The following is a 21,281-nucleotide window of genomic DNA, read 5'->3' as shown; positions in this document are numbered from 1 at the left end:
ATGAAGAGACACACCGGCGACCCTGCCTGTCAGAGCAGGGGTCCGACGTGGTGCTAACATATGGACAGGTCTCTGCCTATATACTCATGCGTAGGTGGATGATGTGGGGAAGAGCTGTTTCTTATTAAGGCATCTCATGGTTCAGGTTTTATGAATCAGTTCACAGGTTCCCTTAAAAGAGTAGCAAAAATCAGAAAAGAGATTACACAGATATTGGGAAAATACATACGGTACTGTAAAACATCTGCCATAGCCAGTACTTATGCATATATTGCAAATATTGTACAAATGATGTGGATACGACCGGTCTCATTGTTATTTTACCTGACGGCCCCTTTATTGCCGTAATACGCCTCTTTGTCGCTTAGAGAACATGTTGTATTTGCCTTAGTGTTTTGTGGATCACCAATACACAGTTTGCAGAGATTGGAATCAATGGGGGATCCCGGAGCGCAGCTCTGACTGAAGTAGGATCCTATTGGGGACAGAGACATATCAGCATGATCATTTATGGACTTGGCAATGTTATTAGTATTAACCATTAATTTACAGCTACCTCAGAAAAATAGAGAACTGCTGTAATGTTCAGTTTAAAAGGCTGATGCGTTCATGGCTATTTTGGGGCTAGATAAGCTTGTACATGTTAATTTGAGAATATAAATACACTTTCGATTGCATGTTGCGAAAAAATATCTATTTCAAATTAGTTTAAAAAAACCTTCTAAAGTCCATTTTGCTCCTAAATGCACATAAAAAACAAGGAAACATGTGGAAAAAAACCATCACCCTGTGTACCATTGGTGTATTTTCCCATTGAACCAATAGAAACTTTATCCAAAAAGTTCTTGAAGTCATTTTGATGTGGATTATGAAGCAGAATCCTTTTCCAAATCCACATAAAAAATTTTTTGTGAACATTGGCTAAAGATTCCATGCACATATATGTAGATTGGGCTCATAACATGCAATGTACGGACACGTTTAACAGGAATTTCTAATATGATCCTGCGCATGAGCTCTGAAAAAATTGTATGAGAAATTGAAACATTTTTTAAAAAATACATAATTCATAGAATTGGATAAAAAGTAAAGGATGCCTACAATTCTTAACCTCTTCACTCAGAAGACTGTTTTTACCTTTCTGAACAGGCCATTTTTTTCATTTCTGACCAGTGTCACTTTTATGAAGTAATAACGCTTCAACAGATCCCACTGATTCTGAGACTATTTTTCGTGACATATGGTACTTCATAATAGTGGTAAAATTTGTTCAATTCGACTTGCGTTTATTTGTGACAATGTCAGAAATGTAGTGAAAATTTAGAAAAATTTGCAATTTTCTAACTTTCTAATTTTTATACCCTAAAATCAGAAATATATGTCACACAAAATAGGTGATAAATATAATTTCTCACATGTCTACTTCAGATCAGCACAATTTTTTAAGCAATTTTTTTTTGTTAGGAAGTTATATGGGTTAAAAGTTGAACAGCGACTTCTATTTTTTTTCAACAAAATTTGCAAAACCGTTTTTTTAGGGACCACCTCACATTTGAAGTGACTTTAAGGGGTCTATATGACAGTATATACCCAAAAATGACACAATTCTAAAACTGCACCACTCAAGGTGCTCAAAACACATTCAAGAAGTTTATTAACCCTTCTGGTGCTTCACAGCAACTGAAGAAATGTGGGTTGAAAAAATTAACATTTACCGTATATAAACTCGAGTATAAGATGAGGCACCTAATTTTACCTCAAAAAGATGGGAAACCTTATTGACTTGAGTATAAGCCTGATATCCATTGTCCTCTCATCCCTATCCTGGTATGCACAGGCTCCTCATCCCTATCCTTGTATGCATGGTTCCTAATCCCTATCCTGGTATGTGTAAAGGGGTCGTGGTAGCTGTCCTGAACTCTTAGGCATTTCCCGATGTACAGTGTACAAAATGTATATATACTGTATATACCTATATTTATGTACGGAAAATTTAGTGTTGGTAATAGACCACTAGATGGAGGCATTTTGGTGTATCTAGTTTAGCATGGTAGTGCATCAGTGTGAATAGTTAACTGTAGGAGGGGTCACTGTGGTAAGGGGAAGAGATCTTCCTGGTTAGTGTCAGAAGGGGTCTGGGCGCCCATAGATCTCGGATGGGCTTATAGCCCGAGCAGCTTAAATACCCCACATTTTCTGTTTAAGAGAGGAGCCCAGCCATCCAGAACCAGGGGATTAGCATAGCCCCAGTAGCGTCAGCAGCTTTAGGAGCTAGAGCCACAGTGAAAGGACACGGCAGGAAAGACGAGCAGGTCGCTCGCCATGTGGCAGGTTATCGCATGGGCTTATGCCCTCAGAACTATAGCAAAACGGCTGAGGGAAATCCCGAATGCAGAGAATCTGGACAGGGAGGATGCTGAGAAACCATGTGATATGGTAGGACCTGGTCTCGAGCCATGTGACAAGGAGAGGAGTGAAGGGAAAGCTGAAGTGGCGTGTAATGTGAAATCTGAAGTTAACGCTGTAACAGATCTGGATGCGCTGCGAAGTAGTGAGAGTAAAGTTTTGCATTTTGAGTTGTACCTGGACTGTGTCGCTATTTGTTAACAAGCAAGCGGAAGAGACCTTGAGGAACAGAGGAGAGGCTCTATTGGCGCAGAAAATGGAGAGGCAAGTAACCTGCCAGGGAAACGTGATTTTTATATAAAGGGAGGCCAGGGCACACAAAGCCGGATAAGCTCAGCCACGACTACGGCCCTGGTTAACTTTTACACTTGGCATAGTCGGCAGGTTGCCTGACGCCATGCTGCATGAGAAGCCCGTGGATGTGAAGAATGTGACCAGAAAAGAAAGATGAAGTCATTGTGGATGCTACTGAAATGTTGGATGTGACTGATACACTGGACTTGTCAAAAACCTTTAATGAGACTGACATTGTGATTGCCAAGATGGCGGCCCTAAAGATGACGGATAATGGCACGCAATTGCAGGACAACAACTCTGATCTGTCTCCTCGTGGGCGTCCTGATGGAGAATTGGCGCGAGAAGCTGTCTGACAGAGTCTGTGGCCTAACCATGATGCCCGCCCCTGGTGGGTGCATCGTAGAAGAAGAAGAACTCGCCCCTTACAATCGGTTACAAGAAAATGGGTGGAGCAGCTGGAAGCGACCCCACCCTGGGCCCAGAAAAAGATCCTGTGTGCAGCAGCATGGCGTCATTACGAGACACAGCGCCGGCAGCAATGCACCACTCCTGCACCCATCACTGCAGAGGAAAAGGCTGCATAAAATGGAAGTGGTGGCAGGAGGTGGAAAGAAATCGACCCAGATGAAAAGAAGACGACTATGGCGAATGGTACCTGCCACCTGCCGAAGGAAGTCACCGGCGGCTGCCGGAGCCCGAGCCACCACATCAAGTCGAGCTGGAATCCTAACGCCAGGAGCCGGAGACAGCGACCACCCCGAAACGATCATAGAAGGTCGAGACTGATGTCATCTTTTGTATCGGGATTTTAGCTACACTTAGAGACCAAATAGGACTAGAAATAGGAAAAACCCAATGTGGCTAAACAAAGAAGTAAGACAGGCAATTAACAGTAAAAAGAAAGCATTTGCACTACTAAAGCAGGATGGCACCATTGAAGCTCTAAAAAACTATAAGGAGAAAAATACTTTATCTAAAAAACTAATTAAAGCTGCCAAAAAGGAAACAGAGAAGCACATTGCTAAGGAGAGTAAAACTAATCCCAAACTGTTCTTCAACTATATCAATAGTAAGAGAATAAAAACTGAAAATGTAGGCCCTTTAAAAAATAGTGAGGAAAGAATGGTTGTAGATGACGAGGAAAAGGCTAACATATTAAACACCTTCTTCTCCACGGTATTCACGGTGGAAAATTAAATGCTAGGTGAAATCCCAAGGAACAATGAAAACCCTATATTAAGGGTCACCAATCTAACCCAAGAAGAGGTGCGAAACAGGCTAAATAAGATTAAAATAGATAAATCTCCGGGTCCGGATGGCATACACCCACGAGTACTAAGAGAACTAAGTAATGTAATAGATAAACCATTATTTCTTATTTTTAGGGACTCTATAGCGACGGGGTCTGTTCCGCAGGACTGGCGCATAGCAAATGTGGTGCCAATATTCAAAAAGGGCTCTAAAAGTGAACCTGGAAATTATAGGCCAGTAAGTCTAACCTCTACTGTTGGTAAAATATTTGAAGGGTTTCTGAAGGATGTTATTCTGGATTATCTCAATGAGAATAACTGTTTAACTCCATATCAGCATGGGTTTATGAGAAATCGCTCCTGTCAAACCAATCTAATCAGTTTTTATGAAGAGATAAGCTATAGGCTGGACCACGGTGAGTCATTGGACGTGGTATATCTCGATTTTTCCAAAACGTTTGATACCGTGCCGCACAAGAGGTTGGTACACAAAATGAGAATGCTTGGTCTGGGGGAAAATGTGTGTAAATGGGTTAGTAACTGGCTTAGTGATAGAAAGCAGAGGGTGGTTATAAATGGTATAGTCTCTAACTGGGTCGCTGTGTCCAGTGGGGTACCGCAGGGGTCGGTATTGGGACCTGTTCTCTTCAACATATTCATTAATGATCTGGTAGAAGGTTTACACAGTAAAATATTGATATTTGCAGATGATACAAAACTATGTAAAGCAGTTAATACAAGAGAAGATAGTATTCTGCTACAGATGGATCTGGATAAGTTGGAAACTTGGGCTGAAAGGTGGCAGATGAGGTTTAACAATGATAAATGTAAGGTTATACACATGGGAAGAAGGAATCAATGTCACCATTACACACTGAATGGGAAACCACTGGGTAAATCTGACATGGAGAAGGACTTGGGGATCCTAGTTAATGATAAACTTACCTGGAGCAGCCAGTGCCAGGCAGCAGCTGCCAAGGCAAACAGGATCATGGGGTGCATTAAAAGAGGTCTGGATACACATGATGAGAGCATTATACTGCCTCTGTACAAATCCCTAGTTAGACCGCACATGGAGTACTGTGTCCAGTTTTGGGCATCGGTGCTCAGGAAGGATATAATGGAACTAGAGAGAGTACAAAGGAGGGCAACAAAGTTAATAAAGGGGATGGGAGAACTACAATACCCAGATAGATTAGCGAAATTAGGATTATTTAGTCTAGAAAAAAGACGACTGAGGGGCGATCTAATAACCATGTATAAGTATATAAGGAGACAATACAAATATCTCGCTGAGGATCTGTTTATACCAAGGAAGGTGACGGGCACAAGGGGGCATTCTTTGCGTCTGGAGGAGAGAAGGTTTTTCCACCAACATAGAAGAGGATTCTTTACTGTTAGGGCAGTGAGAATCTGGAATTGCTTGCCTGAGGATGTGGTGATGGCGAACTCAGTCGAGGGGTTCAAGAGAGGCCTGGATGTCTTCCTGGAGCAGAACAATATTGTATCATACAATTATTAGGTTCTGTAGAAGGACGTAGATCTGGGGATTTATTATGATGGAATATAGGCTGAACTGGATGGACAAATGTCTTTTTTCGGCCTTACTATGTTACTATGTAAATATGACCTAGCTACTTGTGGTTATATGGCCCCTATGGATTTGGGGCTTTTTGGTGAGGGTTATAATTATGGGAAAAAATGTGTGTTTTTGGCCAAGTTATCTCGGAGCCAACAATGTATGTCTCATTAATATTGGATGTATAGAAAATCCAACATTCCATATTTTCTCCCGGAGCCATACTGTCTGCTCTCTCATTGTACTGTCACCACGGCTTTTTGAAAAATGGGGTCACATTTTCTTTGATTCACTTCAGACCCTAATAAGGTCTTTCCCTGTCTCTATGTGTGGACAATAGATATCCTCTGCAGTCACCTGGACATAGAGGAATCCTTACATTTTAATTAATCTTCTTCACATATCTGTCATTGCCATTTTACATAAAGACCGGTTTGATTGCTAGCTCCCAGCTCCTCAGGACAAATGGTCGATTAAAGAAAAAAAAAGGGGGGGGGGTATGAGGGACCTCAGGGATTTTTTATATTTTCTATGACAATGAGAAAGCATGGTTTTTTGCCTAATTTTGTATTTTTTTTTTTACTGTGCTCACTAAAGGGGTTAACTAGTGGGACAGTTTTATAGGTCGGGTCACTACAGATGTGGCAATACCAAATCTGTGTATTTTTTTGGTTTTTACATAAATAAATGTATTTATTTGATTAATATTTTTTCATTTTTTGTTCTTTATTTTGTGATTTTTTTTTTATATTTTTACCATTTCTACCAACTTTTTATTTTACTTTTTACCTTGTCCCAGGATTGGACTTCAACTTTCCCTGCCCTGATCACTGATGTAATACTCTGCAATGCTTTTACATTGCAGGGGAATAGCTCAGCATCTCACAGGCGGGGAGGAGGCATGTCAGCTCCTGTTCTGAGCAGGAGCTTACAGGCCACCGTCTTTGGGTGACCTTGCAGCCATCTTTCAGTGAGGGTTCACCATAGAGACTACCGGCACAACACGATCACAATCACGTCATGCCGGTGGGAGCAGAGAGGGAGCTCCCTCCCTCTGTGATGCGCATCAATGTCGCTGTCACTACATCAGAGGGGATAAACGCTCACAATCAGAGCTAGCACTGATTGTGGGCATTGTTGCAGGGAGTCAGCTCTCATATAGAGCTGGCAACCGCATTTGATCTCGGCAGCGCTCAACGTGAGGCCACAAGATTGTCACACACTATATATACGGCGGTTTGTGGGAATGCAGCTCCTGCAGCTGCATATATATACGCCACATGTCTTGAAGGGCTTAAAGACATTTGACATATTAAAAGTTAAATTTGGTGCGATCTTAAGATTTCTATGGATTTGTACACTCTTTGCTCAGCTCTCCCTGAGGAGAGCTGAATATAGAAAATCAGAAGTGAAAGGGGATAGAACTCCACCCAGAGCGCCCTCCTTTTCAACTAAGGTGCGTTAAAATTGTTTTAAAAGGGAATATGTCAGCAGATTGTTGCTATGTAATCTGAGGACAGCATGAGGCAGAGATTAAAACACACATTTCAATGATGTGTCACATGTCAGGCTGTGTGCTGTTTACATACAATGAAGGTTTTATCACCTGGTGATTATTATTGCCTGGACTAAAGAAGCATGTGCATACTAGTTTGAGTCCGCCCCCTCCTGTGATAAGCAGCTCATTGACAATAGTCAATGTACATACAGAGCCTGGTGTGGGTGTGGTTAGCTTTCTCAGCTCTGCTGAATTGCTAAATCTAAGGACTCTGCTTTTGTCAGCACTGCTGCACGCAGTTAACTAAGGTATGTATCATTGGATTAAGGGTTTCTTTATCTATATCATTTTACTCTCAGATGAGGTAGCAATAACCTGGTGACAGACTCCCTTAAAAATAATAGCTATCCTTTAAACTCCCATTATTCCAGTAAAAATCAGTGAGCTCAGTGTTCTGGTGCCATACCTGATGAGTCTGACATCACAGTGGGAAGTGATTTGACATGTGAATTATTTGTCCAATAATACCACTTTTAACAAGACAATCCCTTTAATGATTGCTATCTAGATCTTAGACTTTTTAGTAGTAGTCTAGAAACTGAATCTTTAAGTATTTCTCCAGAACAGTTGTTTTTTTCAAGATTTGTAATAATTTTCAAAAAGTAAGACCCATGTGAAATGTTTTCACTAGTGATGAGCGAGGGTACTCGTTGCTCGGGTTTTCCCGCGCACGCTCTTGTGACCTCCGAGTATTTGTTATTGGTCGGAGATATAGTTTTCATCGCCTCAATTGCATGATTTATGGCTTCCAGATACGCTGAATACATGTGGGAATTCTCTAACAAACAGGCATTCCTCACATGTATTCCGCATATCTGGAAGCCGTAAATCATGCAACTGAGGAGACGAAAACCATATCTCCGACCAATAAATACTCGGAGGTCACCTGAGCGTGCTCGGGAAAACCCAAGCAACGAGTACACTCGCTCATCACTCGTTTTAACCTTTTATTTACCATTTTCTTCTTCTTGTCCCCTTTGCCTACATATTAGTACAAATCTCATCTTAGGACATATTTTATTCCTTACAAAAGTATCAAGTTTCTACATATAAACATTTGCCTTATTTTATTGTTAATGAATTGTACTGGAGATCCAGCAGATGTGCAGTATTTACAGCTGTCGCTTGTAACCTACTCACCAATGTCACAGTTCTTGGACTTCTTATGAATCAGGCTAATAGGAATATGCCATCCAGCCATGTGACCAACACCGGTGTGACAGGACTTTTTACCTTCCAGATTGTTCCATGTTATTTCTTTATCTTCTTTCTTTACTAAGGCTACAACTCTGAATGTGCCAAACTCTGCACCACAAAAATATTATTCAGTAAGTTTAGGTCACCAGTGAAACAACTTAATCACAAGTTGGATATTTGAAGACAGTTTCAATAATACTGCTCTGTACAATGGCACTGCTCTGTACAATAATACTGCTCTGTACAATGGCACTGCTCTGTACAATAATACTGCTCTGTACAATGGCCCTGCTCTGTACAATGGCACTGCTCTGTACAATGGCACTGCTCTGTACAATAATACTGCTCTGTACAATGGCCCTGCTCTGTACAATGGCACTGCTCTGTACAATAATACTGCTCTGTACAATGGCACTGCTCTGTACAATAATACTGCTCTGTACAATGGCACTGCTCTGTACAATTACACTGCTCTGTACAATTACACTGTTCTGTACAATAATACTGCTCTGTACAATTACACTGCTCTGTACAACGGTACTGCTGAGTACAATTATACTGCTCTGTACAATGGTACTGCTGAGTACAATGGCACTGCTCTGTACAAGGACACTGCTCTGTACAATGGCACTGCTCTGTACAATGATACTGCTCTGTACAATGATACTGCTCTGTACAATGATACTGCTCTGTACAATGGCACTGCTCTGTACAATGGTACTGCTCTGTACAATGGTACTGCTCTGTACAATGGTACTGCTCTGTACAATGATACTGCTCTGTACAATGGCACTGCTCTGTACAATGGCACTGCTCTGTACAATGATACTGCTCTGTACAATGGCACTGCTCTGTACAATGATACTGCTCTGTACAATGGTACTGCTCTGTACAATGATACTGCTCTGTACAATGATACTGCTCTGTACAATGATACTGCTCTGTACAATGGCACTGCTCTGTACAATGGCACTGCTCTGTACAATGGTACTGCTCTGTACAATGGTACTGCTCTGTACAATGATACTGCTCTGTACAATGGTACTGCTCTGTACAATGATACTGCTCTGTACAATGATACTGCTCTGTACAATGATACTGCTCTGTACAATGGCACTGCTCTGTACAATAATACTGCTCTGTACAATGGTACTGCTCTGTACAATGATACTGCTCTGTACAATGGCACTGCTCTGTACAATGGCACTGCTCTGTACAATGATACTGCTCTGTACAATGGCACTGCTCTGTACAATGATACTGCTCTGTACAATGGCACTGCTCTGTACAATGATACTGCTCTGTACAATGGCACTGCTCTGTACAATGATACTGCTCTGTACAATGATACTGCTCTGTACAATGGCACTGCTCTGTACAATGGCACTGCTCTGTACAATTGCACTGCTCTGTACAATGATACTGCTCTGTACAATGATACTGCTCTGTACAATGATACTGCTCTGTACAATGGCACTGCTCTGTACAATAATACTGCTCTGTACAATGATACTGCTCTGTACAATGATACTGCTCTGTACAATGATACTGCTCTGTACAATGGCACTGCTCTGTACAATGGCACTGCTCTGTACAATTGCACTGCTCTGTACAATGATACTGCTCTGTACAATGATACTGCTCTGTACAATGATACTGCTCTGTACAATTACACTGCACTGTACAGTGGCCCTGCTCTGTAGAACGGTACGTACAGTCAGTAATAAGTAGGTTTTCTGTACTGGGGCCACATTTGTCAGTGGCAAATTCACTGCAAATTTCACTTCCAAACCATGACAAATATTACATGTAGAATTGTGGATGAAATCTGAAATGAATTCTATACAAAGATACAAAGCTTGCAAACATATTTTTTTTCTGGTTAGCCAATAAAGGTATCACTCTAAGAATACTTTTGTGATCTTTGGGCATAAAAGTATTTACATACAAAGATTAGATATGTTAGGGGTTTCAAAATCTTAAATGCATTTTAAAGCAGTTGTCCTATTTTGGGATGACACTCTGTAGTCACTTTATATGACTTCAGACTTCTGAATCCTCACAGTGCACCCAATGCACACTGTCAGGATTCTCTGGTGCCAATGGCTATTTGCCTATATGCGGTCACGTGCCAACTAGATGTGCTCAGCCTCGTGCAATTCACTTGTACTGAGTGAGACCTCGAATGTCTAGTAGGAGTATATCCACAATTATGCAAATCACATACTTGAGGTGATGTGACCGCCCGTTCTCTCCGTCAGCACCGTAAAATCCTGGCAGTGTGCAGAGCAAAGGCTGTGAGGATTCAGAAGTCTGCAGTCATATAGAGTGACTGCAGAATTTCATCCAGCCCCTTTCATTTCTGTATCGAATAGCATGTCATCTATTTAGTTGATACTGTAGTTTCCACAGCAAATACTTATTGTGTGCATTTAACCTATAGAGAAGCTCTGTGTTTCCCCCCTAAGAAATATAAAACCTAACTCAATTCAAAACATGAAAACTCAGGCGTGACTGTAGTCGATCATGATGCAGCCACAGGGGTCCATTTCTGAGATAGGAGGATTTATTTGAGTACTGATGCTGGAAGACTGGCTATCACTAGAGGATTGGAAGGTATGAGATATTAAAGTACATTATTTAGCATATTAAGCTTTTTGGTAAGAGATATGATTTGAAAATCACAGCAGATCACCACCAAAGTGCAAACACCTCATTATGTGTCAGCTTCCTTGACTCCTGGAGAATAACATGGGATATCGTGTCTGACTCTACTCAGTTCAAGTTTTCTGCATTTGAGAGGCGATAGGATTAATGTAAGACTTTCCTAACCAGACCTGCACAAGACACCATACATCTTACCAAATTATGTAAAATCTACAAAAATCAAGAAAAAAAAAATCTATAAAATGCTAAATATTTTTTTCATCTAAATTATCTTCGTCAACCTAACAGCTTCTATTGATTAGTATTAGATATACTATATATATTAATCATTATGGGTTCTGCATTCCCTAGAGCCTGTACTGTACCTATATTATGTATACTGCATGTTACCTGAATATTCTGACCCAGGTATCTGGCACGGGATCAAGTCATCTGCCGAAAAAAAAAGAAGAGACAAAAGGTAATTTTTAAAGATTTATGGGCACTCCAAAAATTACAAATTGAATTTAGGGCCAACCGAAGGATAGATTTTTGACAATATTGCACACATTCACCTGCACTGCAGTCTGTTTGGTGATTTATGAAAATAGTTGTCTGGTTTCAAAAACCTGTTCTCAAATAACCTTTTTGGTGTTAATATATAATATAAGACTATTCTCAAGTTAGATATTCAAAACGGCATTGTCAATAAAATATCATAAATGTCTGATAGTTGTTGAATCCATCACTGAGACGCAATAAATATCCACTGCTGCTGGCCACTGCATTTAAAGGGAATCAGTCAGCAGGTTTTTACTCCATTCTCTGAGAGCAGCATAATGCGGGAAAAGAGATCCTGATTCCAGCAATGTGTCACTTACTTTACTGAGTGACGCAGTTGTGAGTTTTTAGATGCAGCAAGAAGCAGAGCTCAGAAAGCTGATCCGGCCAACACCACTGCTAACCCCGCCTACACCACTGCTAACCCCGCCCACACAAAGCTGCCCCCACCCACACCACAGCCTTCTATGTACATTATCTGTTGACAGTGAGCTGCTAATCAGCACTGGGGGGGGTGTGGTCAGACCAGGAGACATGCAGGTAGCTAGTCCAGCAGTAATAATCTCATATAGCACTCATTGTATTGAAACAATAGCACACAGCCTAAAAAGTGGCACATCGCTGAAATCAATGTCTCAGCTCCCACCTCATGCTGCCCTTAAAGATTTATGTATCACAGTACAAAGACAGATATTACATAATTCCAGCTCACACAGTATAAACTTAAAATAGTACAATGAACATAAATTACCCAAACTCAAGACTGCATCAGTGTGACCCCTTAATGAGTGTTTTGGCTATTTTTCCTCAGAAGGGGTGAGCTGGCATTATGTAATATCTGTCTTTGTACTGTGATTTGCTTTATAAAATAGTGATCCCTCCATAGGGCTCTTACTTATTCCCCAGGTCTGTCGGCAGCATGCTGGTTCAGAATTATGATACATAAATCTTTATTCAATATACCATGGCTGCCTTCTCTGCAGCGCACATCTGGTGAATGCTCCAGCACTTTACAGCATGACATAAGCTTCTCTGGGTTTTAGGATTCAGCTATTTAGCAGCACTTTTTTCAAATTTGACCCTTGATTTTTTTTGTCTTTAATTTGCAATCTTTGCCTCAATGTTTGCCTTATCATTATAATAACGAAGGCCAGTCTGATCATCCATACTTATATTATTATGATGTGATAACCTTATTTACATGGTTCATATTTCTTGGCCGGCCCATAACATAGAGGTTCCATTAGGACAGCATGAAATGGTGTATAGTATTAAGAACATACCCTTGACCAAACTCCTGCACAGTATTAGTCATTTTTGGTATGGTTTGTTTGACATCTCTGCTTTTTAAATAGTTATTATGCTTTTTCTTTCAATAAAATGGAAATATTTGTGATCATTATTATTGCTGTTAGAGGATCTTATTCTCATTATAGGTTCCATTTTAACATATACCGTATAAGCTGAGTTTTTCAGCACATTTTTGTGTGCTGAAACCGCTCCCCTTGGCTTATACACGAGTCATTATCTCAGAAAGACGGCACGGGAGGGGGAGCGGCGGAGCAGCAGGTCACAGAGGCAGGAGCCTGTGACTACGGCTGTAACTATGCACGCTGCTAAAGAGAAATGAATATTCACTGTGCTGCCAGTGAATATTCATGTCTCTTATAGCACGCACAGTTACAGCCATCGACTTCCAACACACATCCTACTTACCTTCCCTGCGTGCCCTCGCTGCATCTCCTTCCAGTCTTCAGGCAGAGAGATCACATGTCCCCCAGCTCATTAAGGTAATGAATATTCACTCCTCTCCACTCCCATAGGCGTGGAGTGAATATTCATTACTTTAATGAGAGGAAACACGTGATCGCTAGGCCAGAAAAGCTGCTGGCGCCAGACAGAGATGTAGCGAGGGTGAGCAGGTAAGGTAAGTAGGGTGTGCTTTTGTTATAGGAACCATGCATACAAGGATAGGGGATTAGGAGCCATGCATACAAGGACGGGGATAAAGAGCCATGCATACTGGGACAGGAAGCCATGTATACAAGAACGGGGACAGGAAGCCATGCATACATGGACAGGGATGGTGAGGCATGCATACAAGGATGGGAATGGGGAGCCATGCATACAAAGACAGGGATGGGGAGCCATGCATACAAGGATGCTGATGGGGAGCCATGCATACAAGGATGGGGATGGGGAGGCATGCATACAAGGATGGGGATGGGGAGCCATGCATACAAAGACAGGGATGGGGAGCCATGCATACAAGGACGCAGATGGGGAGCCATGCATAGAAGGATGGGGATGGGGAGCTATGCATACAAGGACGGGGATGGGGAGCCATGCATACAGTTAGGTCCATATATATTTGGACAGAGACAACATTTTTCTAATTTTGGTTATAGACTTCACCACAATGAATTTTAAACAAAACAATTCAGATGCAGTTGTAGTTCAGACTTTCAGCTTTCATTTGAGGGTATCCACATTAAAATTGGATGAAGGGTTTGGGAGTTTCAGCTCCTTAACATGTGCCACCCTGTTTTTAAAAGGACCAAAAGTAATTGGACAGATTCAATAATTTTAAATAAAATGTTTATTTTTAGTACTTGGTTGAAAATCCTTTGTTGGCAATGACTGCCTAAAGTCTTGAACTCATGAACATCACCAGACGCTGTGTTTCCTCCTTTTTGATGCTCTGCCAGGCCTTCACTGCGGTGGTTTTCAGTTGCTGTTTGTTTGTGGGCCTTTCTGTCTGAAGTTTAGTCTTTAACAAGTGAAACGCATGCTCAATTGGGTTGAGATCAGGCGACTGACTTGGCCATTCAAGAATATTCCACTTCTTTGCTTTAATAAACTCCTGGGTTGCTTTGGCTTTATGTTTTGGGTCATTGTCCATCTGTAGTATGAAACGACGACCAATCAGTTTGGCTGCATTTGGCTGGATCTAAGCACACAGTATGTCTCTGAATACCTCAGAATTCATTTGGCTGCTTCTGTCCTGTGTCACATCATCAATAAACACTAGTGTCCCAGTGCCACTGGCAGCCATGCATGCCCAAGCCATCACACTGCCTCCGCCGTGTTTTACAGATGATATGGTATGCTTTGGATCATGAGCTGTACCCCGCCTTCGCCATACTTTTCTCTTTCCATCATTCTGGTAGAGGTTGATCTTGGTTTCATTTGTCCAAAGAATGTTCTTCCAGAACTGTGCTGGCTTTTTTAGATGTTTTTTAGCAAAGTCCAGTGTAGCCTTTTTATTCTTGATGCTTATGAGTGGATTGCACCGTGCAGTGAACCCTCTGTATTTACTTTCATGCAGTCTTCTCTTTATGGTAGATTTGGATATTGATACGCCGACCTCCTGGAGAGTGTTGGTCACTTGGTTGGCTGTTGTGAAAGGGTTTCTCTTCACCATGGAGATTATTCTGCGATCACCCACCACTGTTGTCTTCCGTGGGCGCCCAGGTCTTTTTGCATTGATGAGTTCACCAGTGCTTTCTTTCTTTCTCAGGATGTACCAAACTGTAGATTTTGCCACTCCTAATATTGTAGCAATTTCTCGGATGGGTTTTTTCTGTTTTCGTAGCTTAAGGATGGCTTGTTTCACCTGCATGGAGAGCTCCTTTGACCGCATGTTTACTTCACAGTAAAACCTTCCAAATGCAAGCACCACATCTCAAATCAACTCCAGGTCTTTTATCTGCTTAATTGACAATGACATAACGAAGGGATTGCCCACACCTGTCCATGAAATAGCTTTGGAGTCAATTGTCCAATTACTTTTGGTCCCTCTAAAAACAGGGGGAACATGTTAAGGAGCTGAAACTTCTAAACCCTTCATCCAATTTTAATGTGGATACCCTCAAATGAAAGCTGAAAGTCTGAACTTCAACTGCATCTGAATTGTTTTGTTTAAAATCCATTGTGGTAATGTCTATAACCAAAATGAGAAAAATGTTGTCTCTGTCCAAATATATATGGACCTAACTGTACCAGGATATGGATGAGGGGACAATGCATACCAGGATAGGGATGAGGGGACAATGCATACCAGGTTTATAATAAGTCAATAAGTTTTCCCAGTTTTTGGTGGCAAAATTAGATGCCTCGGCTTATACTCGGGTCGACTTATACTCCAGTTTATACGGTAATTGCAAGAAATTCACTATATGGTAAAACTGGTAATATGACTCTCTAGGTCAGTATGATTACTCAGATACCAAAGATGTATACCGTATATACTCGAGTATAAGTCGAGATTTTCAGCCCACTTTTTTGGGCTGAAAGTAACCCTCTTGGCTTATACTCGAGTCATACCCAGAGGACAGCAGGGGAGGGGGAGCGGAGCTGTGTAATAATATTCACCTGCTCCTGGCGCAGTCCCTGTACGTCCCTGGTTCCCTGGCACCGGCAGCTTCTTCCTGTAGTGAGCGCTCACATGGTACCACTCATTTCAGTAATGAATATGGACCCGACTCCACTCCCATAGGGGTGGAGCCACATATTCATTACTGTAATGAGCGGTACCATGTGACCGCTCACTACAGGAGGAAGCTGCCGGCACCGGGGAACAGATGTGCAGGGACCGCGCCAGGAGCAGGTGAGTATAACTCAGTGCGCGATATTCACCTGCTCCCCGTTCCACCGTCGGCGCCGCTGCGTCTTCCACATCCTCTGCAGTGACGCTCCGGTCAGAGGGTACGATGACGCGATTAGTGCGCGACGCCCTCTGCCTAAACTTCAGTGCAGAGGATGGGGAATGTTGTGAGTTCCCTTCTTGAACTCCCTCCTGTGGTCATGAATGGTACTTTGGTGAGTTCTGTCTGTGAACTCCCTCTGGTGGCTGTGAGTGGAGCCACTAGCCATTGAGGTTCTTTCCTCACCTGCTCTCGTTTATTTGGACTGGCTTCTCTATTTAACTCCACTCTGATCGTTAGTGCATGCCAGCTGTCGATGTCTTAGCACTGGTTCAGATTTCTCTTGGACCTTTCTGAGGAACTGTCTACTTCAAGGGAACCTGTCACCACGTTTTTGGAAGATGGGATAAAAATAGCGTTAAATAGGGGCAGAGGTGGGCGTTACATTAGTGTGTGTGTTATGCGTTTATTACCCACCTAAGTTGCCGAAATAACTTTGCAAAGTCTCCGTTTTCGCCTGTCAATCAGGCTGGTCAGGTCACATGGGCGTGGTGTCTTCACCCAGATTTGGCGTAGTTTTCCGTTGGTGGCGTAGTGGTGTGCGCATGCCCAAAGTCCGGAATCCTCTTCCAGGGGATTTAAAATAGCGCGCTGTTCGTTATTGCATTGGTGATCGGTGGGCGCGGCCATCTTCCTTTGGCCGCGCGTGCGCAGAAGCGGCGCTCTGCTGGCCGCGGCTTCAGGAAAATGGCCGCGGGATGCCGCGCGTGCGCAGATGGATATCGCGGCGGCCATTTTCCTGAAGCCGCGGCCAGCAGAGCGCCGCTTCTGCGCACGCGCGGCCAAAGGAAGATGGCCGCGCCCACCGATCACCAATGCAATAACGAACACCGCGCTATTTTAAATCCCCTGGAAGAGGATTCCGGACTTTGGGCATGCGCACACCACTACGCCACCAACGGAAAACTACGCCAAATCTGGGGGAAGACAACGCCCATGCGACCTGACCAGCCTGATTGACAGGCGAAAACGGAGACTTTGCAAAGTTATTTCGGCAACTTAGGTGGGTAATAAACGCATAACACACACACTAATGTAACGCCCACCTCTGCCACTATTTAACGCTATTTTTATCCCATCTTCCAAAAACGTGGTGACAGGTTCCCTTTCAGCAGAAGCTAAGTTCCTGCTAGTTCTTTTATTGCTCATTGTTTTCTTGCTATGTTCTAGTCCAGCTTGCTATCATGATATTATCTTGCTAGCTGGAAGCTCTGGGGGTGCAGAGTGGCACCACCGCACCGTGAGTCGGTGCGGGGGTCTTTTTGCTCACTCTGCGTGGTTTTTGTAGTTTTTTGTGTTGACTGCAAAGATCCCTTTTCTATCCTCAATCTGTTTAGTTAGACTGGCCTCCTTTGCTAAAATCTATTTCATTCCTGTGTATGTGATTTCCTCTTAACTCACCGTCAATACTTGTGGGGGGGCTGCCTTTTCCTTTGGGGAATTTCTCTGAGGCAAGTTGAGGCTTTGTTTCCTTTCTTTAGGGGTAGTTAGCTCTTAGGCTGTGAAGAGGCATCTAGGCAGAGTCAGGCACGCTCCACGGCTATTTCTAGTGTGTGTGATAGGAGTAGGGTTTGCGGTCAGCAGAGTTCCCACGTCCCCAGAGCTAGTCCTTATTCTGTGATTAACTACCTGGTCATTCCGGGTGCACCTAACCACCAGGTCCATAACAGGGGAAGACACAGCGGTGCTCAGCGGTGGAACGGGAAAGGTGAGTATAGCAAGTGCCGGGGGCCTGAGAGGTGAGTATGTGATTTTTTATTTTTTTAATGGAAGCAACAGCATATGGGGCAAAATGTCTGTATAGAGCATCTTATGGGGCCATGTGCAGCATTATATGGGGCAATTATCTGTATAGAGCATCTTATGGGGCCATGTGTAGCATTATATCGGGCAAATATCTGTATGGAGCATCTTATGGGGCTATGTGCCGCTTTATATGGGACAATTATCTGTATGGAGCATCTTATGGGGCCATGTGCAGCATTATATGGGGCAATTATCTGTATGGAGCATCTTATGGGGCCATGTGCAGCATTATATGGGGCAAATATCTGTATGGGGCCATGTCCAGCATTATATGGGGCAAATATCTGTATGGGGCAATGTGGAGCATTATATGGGACAATTATCTGTATGGAGCATCTTATAGGGCCATGTGCAGCATTATATGGGGCAAATATCTGTATGGGGCCATGTGCAGCATTATATGGGGCAAATATCTGTATGGAGCATCTTATGAAGGCATAATCAGCATTTGTGCAGCATTATATGGGGCAAATGTGTCTATCGAGCATCTTATGGGGTCATAATCAGCATTTGTGCAGCATTGTATGGGGCATATTTTAATATGGAGCATCTTATGGAGCCCATCATCAACTGTATGGAGCATTATATGGGGCTCCTGATTCCATATAGATATTCAAAAACACAACCTACTGATGTCTCAAATAATTTTACTTTTATTGGTATCTATTTTTATTTTTGACATTTACCGGTAGCTGCTGCATTTTCCACCCTAGGCTTATACTCGAGTCATTAAGTTTTCCCAGTTTTTTGTGGCAAAATTAGGGGTCTCGGGTTATACTCGGGTTGGCTTATACACGAGTATATACGGTATGTTTGATTTTATTTTGACTGTTTTATTTTGAATGGGGCGAAAGTGGAGTAATTTGAACTTTTATATATTTTTTTATATTTTTCATATTTTTAAACACTTTTCTACTTAACAGGGAGAAATGCAAGATTCTATATCTGGACAAGAAAAACGAAAATTACATCTACATAATGGGAGAAATAAAACTAAGCAACAGCATGAGTGCAAAACAACTTGGGTATTCTAATAGATCATAGACTGCACATGAGTCAACAGTGTGATGCAGCAGCAAAAAAGGCAAAAACAGTTCCAGGTTGTATTAAAAGAAGCATAGAGTCTAAATCATGTGAATTAATTATTCTACTCCTCCTTGGTCAGACCTCATCTGGAATACTGTGTCCAGTTCTGGGCACCAAATTTTAAAAAAGAAATTGAAAAACTGTATTCGCCTTCTCATGAATCAGGAGCATCTGACACCAGCACATCTCATCAAGACCGGTGTGAATAACTTGATGATTTGGGCCCTTTGAGTGTAATTGAAGTTACCTTTATTGTAGTACTCATCAACTGATGGGACCAGTCCACATTTCAGTGCCGTGTGCATGTTTTCTACATCGATAGCTACTGCCTCAGCTTTATTTCTCTGTATATCATGAAGAAATTCATGTTACTGATGTCTGCAGCACTCCCCACCTCTGCTCACTATCTCTAAGCCATCACATATGGTTATTATTCTTTGCTAGTAAACATCACCTACCAGAATCATTTCGATGCACCCCAGTGCAGATGATGGCTCTGTGCATTTAATGGCTCCACCACTAACTGAGGACCAGTCATCACATTTTTTCTTCTCATTCTTGCTCTGCGGACACCAGCGTATTTCCTGGAGAACTCGAGGAGGATGAGCTCCTAGTGTGAAATGTAATTGACATCATAAGAATATTACAACAAATACATTAGAGCTTGCTAAACTTCTGTAATATCAGAGTTACTCCACACATATGTCTCCTACCCTCGAGTGTTTTCATGCCATTAAACAATCCTTGTCCTAAAAAGAGATAAGTGTCCATTGCTGATGGAAGAGCAATGAGAGCGCTGGTGGTGTCTTCAAACAGCAAGTCCTTCCCATGAGTGGAGCTGAATAGTTTGCACTCTTTTTTCTGAGATTAGATAACAGTGACAACAAAAAAAGAACATAAAACAGCATAAACTACAAGTCATTAATAATTCCAAAGCTTTATTAGAAAAGTGACTTACGAAGGTCTTTCAACCTGGTAACTGTTTTGAAGGGATTTTCCAAGATGAAAAAATTGATGACCTATCTCTAGGGAGACAAACTACATGACCCAGCTGCAGCCACTAAACTACGGTAAGTATAGAGCCGCAGTGTTCTGTTCTGTATATTGCTTATTCAGGCCACTGCTGGAGCAGATATCAGCTGATTGATGGGGGTGCCAAGTATCAGATCCCCACCAATCTAATATTAATGGTCTATTCTAAGCAGGGGAGGACATTTCACTGGTGTAACCTGTACAGCAGCACAGGGGCCCAAAAGATAAAGGGGCCCAATTTCATATCCAAAACATGAGGAATTGTGCATTATAATGAGCTATAGGACCGCAAAGGGCCCATATAATGTTCTTACATAGGGGCAATTTTCTGTCTGTGTCCTCAGTGATCCTAAGTATAGGTCAAGGTCATCAATACGTTAGTCAGGGAAAATGACTATAATGGTGGTGTGCTAACCTTAATATGTGTTGACATGTGTTGCATTTGACACAGATTTCAGATTTTACTATGACTGGTATTTTAGGCCACAGTCTCCTATGAGACACTATTCCTTTTGTTTAATTAAAAGCTTCACTAAGATGCTGAACTGGTTAAAAAATAAAGATTATGGGATGACTGTTGCGTTACTGAATTTGCTCTTGTATTTAGACTTTGGTGCCTCAGTGAGCCTTCCACCACTAGTTACCTGAGCCTGAAGAAGATACTCAGTGATATCCTTCATCTTGTCTCCGGAGCTTCTGGTCACCACAGCATGTCTGGGGATTCTTCCAAAGTTACAGATTTTGTATTGGCTTAGTGGTCTTCTAGTATTGTCTGGACACAACAGCTCAAAATTGTCCGAGTATTGCCCTGAAGAACAATACATGGAATTTATATGAGTAAAAGTAATATTAAAGAGGAGCTGTCACCAGGTCAAAAGTGACAAGTTTTTGCTCCTATCATATTTCCGCTGCTCTCAGAAGTATTCAATTTTTTTTAATTTTTTTTTTAAATCCACCCTACAGTTCCAGAGACCTGGGCCTTCTTATTTAGTTCTGATTCTTATGGTCTTTACAAGGAGGCATGGTTCACAGGATCCTCTGGGGACGTGTCTTTAAGCTGATCTGCATTATTACACTGTGAACCACTCCCACTTGTACAGACCATAAAATTTAGCACTAAATAAAAAAGACCTTTTCTGTTTATTTTTTTTTAAGTC

General features: G+C 42.1%; 1 protein-coding gene across 7 annotated transcripts in view; it reads right to left on the bottom strand.

Moving 5' to 3' along the window:
* LOC143808502 (saxiphilin-like) overlaps positions 1-21,281 on the bottom strand; it is a 119,521-nt gene that overhangs the window by 26,165 nt on the left and 72,075 nt on the right. For all 7 annotated transcript variants that reach the window (XM_077291239.1, XM_077291240.1, XM_077291242.1 and 4 more), the window contains 7 exons: positions 20,769-20,932; positions 19,806-19,953; positions 19,551-19,702; positions 19,340-19,436; positions 11,345-11,386; positions 8,231-8,395; positions 325-475 (listed from right to left, as the gene is read on the bottom strand). In XM_077291239.1, the coding sequence (XP_077147354.1) occupies positions 325-475; positions 8,231-8,395; positions 11,345-11,386; positions 19,340-19,436; positions 19,551-19,702; positions 19,806-19,953; positions 20,769-20,932 (919 nt within the window). The remainder of the gene's footprint in view (positions 1-324; positions 476-8,230; positions 8,396-11,344; positions 11,387-19,339; positions 19,437-19,550; positions 19,703-19,805; positions 19,954-20,768; positions 20,933-21,281) is intronic.

Source organism: Ranitomeya variabilis, chromosome 2 (genome assembly GCF_051348905.1).
Source record: "Ranitomeya variabilis isolate aRanVar5 chromosome 2, aRanVar5.hap1, whole genome shotgun sequence".
NCBI lineage: Eukaryota > Metazoa > Chordata > Amphibia > Anura > Dendrobatidae > Ranitomeya > Ranitomeya variabilis.
This window is presented reverse-complemented; position numbering and strand designations above follow the sequence as displayed.